This window comes from Nicrophorus vespilloides, unplaced genomic scaffold (genome assembly GCF_001412225.1).
Source record: "Nicrophorus vespilloides isolate i.1.1-1 unplaced genomic scaffold, Nicve_v1.0, whole genome shotgun sequence".
NCBI classification, from domain to species: domain Eukaryota; kingdom Metazoa; phylum Arthropoda; class Insecta; order Coleoptera; family Silphidae; genus Nicrophorus; species Nicrophorus vespilloides.
The window spans coordinates 28,385-35,273 of NW_017097281.1; the positions used below are offsets into that span (position 1 = coordinate 28,385).

General features: G+C 36.8%; 1 protein-coding gene across 3 annotated transcripts in view; it reads left to right on the top strand.

Annotated features, from left to right (window-relative positions):
- The window catches only part of LOC108559645 (disks large 1 tumor suppressor protein-like), a 30,402-nt gene extending 25,682 nt beyond the window's left edge, over positions 1-4,720 (top strand). For all 3 annotated transcript variants that reach the window (XM_017916992.1, XM_017916993.1, XM_017916994.1), the window contains 4 exons: positions 1,112-1,387; positions 1,660-1,881; positions 4,380-4,530; positions 4,592-4,720. In XM_017916992.1, the coding sequence (XP_017772481.1) occupies positions 1,112-1,387; positions 1,660-1,881; positions 4,380-4,530; positions 4,592-4,695 (753 nt within the window). In that variant the 3' untranslated portion in view covers positions 4,696-4,720. The remainder of the gene's footprint in view (positions 1-1,111; positions 1,388-1,659; positions 1,882-4,379; positions 4,531-4,591) is intronic.
- The last annotated feature ends 2,169 nt before the right edge of the window (positions 4,721-6,889 follow it).

Below are 6,889 nucleotides of genomic sequence, written 5' to 3' on the forward strand. Positions count from 1 at the left end.
ACTGTGATGGGCGAGCGAAGCGAGTCCTGAAAACGGTTGTAATCCCATAAACTCGTTTCGAATCCATGGAAACAGTCGCTTTTCAGAACTCGCTTCGCTCGCACATCAAACATTGTCAAAAAATAAATAAAAACATCTGTTAATTTTCAAATGAAGAAAATAGATTACTTCTTTTTGCTGTTGATGGATGAAATTTATAAATTTTCCATTTCGTTCGGTTGAAAAATTGCGTTCGAACGGTTTTTTTTTTGTCGGCCGATCTGGAATTGCTCCGTCACTCGAACTAACGGATCGATTAGCACTGATTAAGACTAATTTAATTAAGGAGTTTAATGGGGAAAGCGCGGCACGTCCATCGCAGCCGGCAGACACTGTCCGTTTCGGGAATAGATTTTTAATTGTTTTCCTCCCCAAAATCACGAATCTGAAATTAAACGTTTCTTTTGGAATTTCTGTTATATAATTGATTGATCGCTTATAGTGCGAAGATGTAGTCAACAATGTCAGAATTTAAAAGTTTGAGATCAAGTTTATGAAGTATTGAAGATTACTATAGCCTTTCAGGACTCGCTTCGCTCGCCCATCAAAGTTTACTTAACGTTTCATTGAATATAGTGATGCATTCATTAGTTGGTAAAGTAAGTAATGATGGGCGAGCGAAGCGAGTCCTGAAAAGCGACTGTTTCCATGGATTCAAAACGAGTTTATGGGATTACAATCGCTTTCAGGACTCGCTTCGCTCGGCCATCAAAAGCAAATGAAGAAGTTACATAAATAATAGCTATGTATTTATCTTTTGTTGAAAATATCTTGATGGGCGAGCGGAGCGAATCCTGAAAGGCAACTGTAGTCAAGATGTAGTCAGGAAGTTATGATGATTGTTGCACTCTTTCATGATCTGAAAAGGGTTTAAATTCTTGTATTCACAATGATTCCTGAAATTTACAGTTGCCTTTCCATCAAAAACCAATAAAAAAGTAATAGGTAAAAGTATTCATTTGTTTTTTAGGAAGTTATGAAGAGTACTGTACTCTTTCAGGATATGAAATAACTGAAAATAATATAATTTAATACTAGTTAACTTATATTTATTTATATTTTTGTATTTCAGATTAACGGTGACGATGAATGGGAGTACGAAGAGATCGTGTTGGAACGCGGAGGTGCCGGGCTCGGTTTCAGCATCGCCGGAGGCACGGACAATCCTCACATCGGCGACGATACCGCCATCTACATCACGAAGCTGATACCAGGTGGAGCGGCGTCGACGGACGGTCGTCTTCAAGTGAACGATTCGATCCTCCAGGTCAACGATGTGCCCGTTGTGGACGTTCCACACGCGACCGCCGTTGACGCCCTCAAGAAGGCAGGAAACACCGTGAAACTGGTAAGCGATGATGAAAATTTATGCTTCCACCTATCACGTACTAGTGTTTTATTTTTTTCTCTCTTTGTGAGTAAAAAGGATAAAACTGTTGATGCGTTACCGCACGCGACTGCGACAGTCACGTCATGTCGCTCTTCCTGCTGACCCGTACTACCTGCAGCCACTTTCCTAGGATCGCCGTCGATTTGGAAATGACTGTAGTTTCTTGAAATACCAAAGATGTAGTATTATTACTTATTAAGGTGTTAATGTTTTTTCTTTTAAATTTTTAGTGCGTGCGACGACGGAGGCTTCCGGCGAGCTTACGTCTGCTCGAGATTGAGCTGATCAAGGGCAACAAGGGTCTAGGATTCAGCATCGCCGGAGGAATTGGTAATCAGCACATCCCCGGCGACAACGGCATCTACGTGACTAAGGTCATGGACGGCGGTGCTGCCCAGGTTGACGGTCGTCTGATGGTCGGAGACAAACTCGTCGCAATCAGAGATTCAGCGGTGAGAGACCCATCAAAAGTTATCATAATTTCGTTTACAATCAATTGGAAACAGTACCTTTTCAGGACTCGCTTCGCTCGCCCATCAACTTCAATTCCATGTTATAATCATCTCTTAAGTAAATAAAAAGTTTATATTCACTAAACTTTGATGGGCGAACGTAGTGAGTCCTGAAAGGCAACTATAGTCATCAAACTCTAATGGGACAAATGGAAACAGTACTTTTCAGGACTTGCTTCGCTCGCCCATCATCTACAATTCCATGTTATAATCATCACTTAAGTAAATAAAAAGTTTATATTTACTAGACTTTGATGGTCGAATGTAGTGAGTCCTGAAAGGCAACTGTAGTCATCATACTTTAATGGGATAAATGGAAACAATATTTTTCAGGACTCGCTTCGCTCGCCCATCAACATCATTTGCGTTACAAACAAAAATTAATACCTAAGAACAATCGTTTTATAACTACATCTTGATGGGCGAACGTTGTGAGTCCTGAAAAAACGATAGATTCACCTGAAACAAACCAAAACAATATATTTTAATAATACTCCTATAATTCTAAGGCAAATAATATTTTTTTCATCACCCATCCAAATTGCTTAACTTTCATGAACGCGTAAAACATCCTGTATCCTCCTTTTTTTTTTAGACTTTGAATATTAAAAACTCCCCCGGACTGCATTAACTTTTTTACGCTCTCTCCCATATATTCACGTGCAATACGTCAAGCGTGCGCTGCATCAAAAAAAAACAAGTAAATACAAAATACAAACTCTATATAGAGGGGAGTTTCATATTATATAAGCCATAAACTGAAGCTGGGGATAGAGAAAAATGAAAAAACACGCTGTTTTATTCGCTTGTAAAACTCTGTTTCTGGGCCTGTTGAACACAACCCTCCTCTCCTTCATCCAACAGCTTTAGCACGCGCCTCGCGTACCCTCGTTACGCAGATTACGTAATAAAATAAGTTCGGAAGCGAACGTTAAGTCAAGATATATACAGAGGGGAAGTTTGAGAGAGAAAAAAAATACAACATCACGTAAGTTGGAAAGGGAGAGGAAAAAAGTGTCTTCTAGACTGATGTAGTAGGCGCATGAAATTAGCAGCGAATTAAGTCGGAGGTCGTAAAATCGTGGGAGGCGGACGAGAGATGATAATGAACGCTAAAGTAATTAGAAAAGCGAGATTTAATTAATAAACAAGTACAGAAGAGCGCTAAAGAGAAATTTACAAAAAACAAAATAAGTTAACTAATTGCAATTGAGTTTAATTAATTGATCATTTTTTTGCGATAGTTTGTAAAAAAAAATTAAGAAGAAAACGATGAAAAGTAAAGAAAAACATAACTCGATTGGATCCCATAAATTGCAAATAGTTTAAGTGCTGCTTCTGTTTCCGGATGTAATTGAATTTTTGTTGAGCTTTTGAAAGAAGGGAGAGAGAGGAGAATCAAGAGGTGAAGAAAAATAAAAAAGGAATTTAAAACGAAACGAAAGCTTTTAGTCTTTCCTAAACTTTTTCCATCTTTGCTCACAGTTTAAGTTATATGTACAGGGTGATGATACATCTGGATTCCTCTCAATAATATCTATTTTAAAGATTCCCACTGTATATAATATCAATTCAAGTGAAATTATTTGAAATTAAGTGCGAATTCCTCTGCTTTTGAAGGATGATATATATATACATATTTTTTTTTTCTATCCCATTTGTCGGGTATTTGAAGGGACACAAAAGTGGGATGAAAAGTAGAGGTTTGGTATAGAAGTGGATATGGAGATGACTTTTATGGTGGCCGGTTTTCCGACTCTGCTCCATCATATTTCATCTCTCGCGTGCAAAAAGAGGAGCCCAATTCTATTTCAAACATCCCCCCAATTTTACTCTCTCAATTCTAAATTCTAAAAAAAAAACGGAATTCAAGATATATTTATATATATAGTGTGTGTGTACGTGAATAAGTATACTTCGAGAAGAAAAGGGCAATTTGGGGGGAGCGAAGCGAATATAATAGTTTTGGAGGGTTGAAGAAGAGAAAGGAAATAATAATAACAATAACTACATCTAACGTTAAATTGAGGAAATTTAATTCGGAGCGACAGTTGAAATAATAATAATAATAGCGAGATGGCCTTGCAATTTCATCTAGATTATTTTTGTTTCTTCTGAACGAAATTGTGAAAAGATATCACTCACCTCTTTATTTTCAACTGATTACGACTTTCACCAAACTTTCTCACCTCTCTCATTTTGTTGAATTTTAATATGAAGTATTGCATAATGCAAATATGATTATCTCATTTGATTCTAAATTAGTTCAGGACTATAATCGTTCTTCAGGACTCGCTTCGCTTTGTAATTCACTACATAACGCACTTATTAACATTTAAAGTGTTGAATAATACAGCAATTGTAAATTACGCCATCTGTGTTTAATTTTCTGAATGAATTCTTGATTTAATACTAATTTGATTGTTTGTTTGTTTCAGCGGGGTGAGGTGAATTTGGAGAACGTGAGCCACGAGGATGCAGTCGCCACGCTGAAGGCGACGCAGGAAAGGGTGGTTTTGATCGTCGCGAAGAGCCAGAGCGCTTACTCGGCCCCTCCGGCCTCCGAACCCTCATACTCGCCGCAATTATGTAAGTGGACACTTTTTTTTTAACCCTATTTCTCTCTTATTTCCTTTTTTCTTCTTTGCAGCATCAAAGTTGTCCCATCCGTACGCTGAATCGCTTCACTCATCGTCGTTAGCGCTTCACCCCATCACACCCAGAGCAGTTAGTCAGGAAGACATCACACGGTAAGTCAATTTATTTAATAGTTTCTCTTCAAAATAACTATGAAAATCCAATTGGATTAAATTATAATACAATTGAAGAAAACGAGATGGCGCTACAATCTAATTTATTTATTTTCATCACCTACTCACAACAAATATAATTATCATCACTCGCTTTGTTTAAACATCAATATTTAAAGTCTTTTAATTATTTGTGTGTGAAGTAAACATGAAGAAAGTCCTGAAAACGGTTTAATTCCATTTGTCCGAAGAGAATGTTGAAGACTACGGTTGTTTTTCAGGACTCACTTCGTTCGCCCATCAAGATCTAACGAGTTATCAATATTATTTATTTATATAAGAGATAATTGTAACATTCTTAAATTTGATGAGCGAACAAAGTATTGTTTTCAATTGATTCTAAGCGAGTTTAGAGGATTACGATGAAATTATTAAGTAATATAATACAATTTTTGATGGGAATATTTATATAATTACAAACTACTCTCAAAGATGGAGTTGCAATCGAATTAATGTATTTCGTTTATTCATCTGTAGTTTTCCAATTGGAAAAGCTCAAACTTTCATGAAGTATTGTTCTCCAATGATTTACACTCGAGTCGTTTCATAACTTCTTCTTCGAGCCTATCCAAAGATGTTTATCCTTCTTTAAGTCGAAGTCTCGTTTCGTCTGATTTCTTTTTATATTTTAATTAAGAATCTTGATGAGAGAGCTCAACGAACTCGCAGTAATTACTAATCTTTATTAAGATCCGATCCGCTCGAACGGATCGAAAAACAACAAGCGAAGTGAATGGACAGAGAAATGAAGGGTTTTTGAAGGGCGGAATTGGATGTTTTGTTGTGCTGCATTTTCTATTTCTACTCTTTCATTGCAAACGTCCATTTCCTACAGTCGCATGTCCGACGACAATAAATTTCAATTAACGGAAAAAACTCCTGCAATCAAGACACATGCGATGTTGGTTGCATACAGTTATCGATCGCATTCCACAGTTAATAAAACTCGACAGAAACATGACAACAACAACATGTATGACGAAAATCTGATACGAAAGGTCGTCGGTTCGATTCCCAAAAACCAAACAAAATTTGTGGTGGCTGTTAAACCCGAAAGGGGTAGAAAAAAAAATTCTTGTCTTTGTCACATTGTGAAAAGCTAATTTAAACTTATCGTAGAATTCCGTGCAATTTCACCGCATTCCGCAATATTCGAATATTCGCGAACGGAATGTTTCGCAATTGCGAGTCGTAAACATAGTTAAATTACAGTTGATCGTTTCGTATTAACAATTGAAATACGCCGTGTTGCCAATTTATTTATATGTATGCAAGCATATACCGCAGTTTCAATATATATTATTATATTTGGGTCCACATGGAAATTGTTTTGCGAAATTACGTCGAATTGGGGGGGGAGGTGGTTCAAATTTGGTAATTCTGGTCAAGAGAATCGAAGAGAATCAATTGCATAATCAATTTTCGGCTATTTTGTTATGATAATGTGCATTTCAATTTTAGCTTTTTAATTATTATTATTACAATTTTCATTTTATTTAATTATTATTGATATTATGTTGTTTTGGACAATTATGAAATTGTTTTGTTGGGCGAGTGATGCGAGTCCTGAAAGGCTGCAGTAGTCTTCAAAATTTACTTCAAATACAGGAAAACTGATCATTTTCAGGACTTACTCCACTCGCCCATCAATTTTTCCACTTTACTCGTTTATTAACTTTTCCATAAATACGAAGTATAACTCTTACTTAAAGCTTATAGTTGACTTAATAAATTTGGATGATGGGCGAACGTAGCGAGTCCTGAAAGGTTGCAGTATTCTTAAAAATTCACTTCAAATTCAGGAAAACTGATCATTTTCAGGACTCACTCCACTCGCCCATCATCTTTTCCATAAATACGAAGTATAACTCTTACTTATAGCTTATAGTTAACTTAATAAATGTGTATGATGGGCGAGCGAAGCGAGTCCTGAAAGGCTGCAGTATTCTTCAAAATTCGCTTCAAATTCAGGAAAACTGATCCTTTTCAGGACTCACTCCACTCGCCCATAAACTTTTCCATAAATACCAAGTGTAGTTCCTACCTTAGCAAGTCCTGAAAGGTTGCAGTAATCTTCAAAATTCTCTTCAAATTCAGGAAAACTGAGCATTTTCAGGACTCACTCCACTCGCTCATCA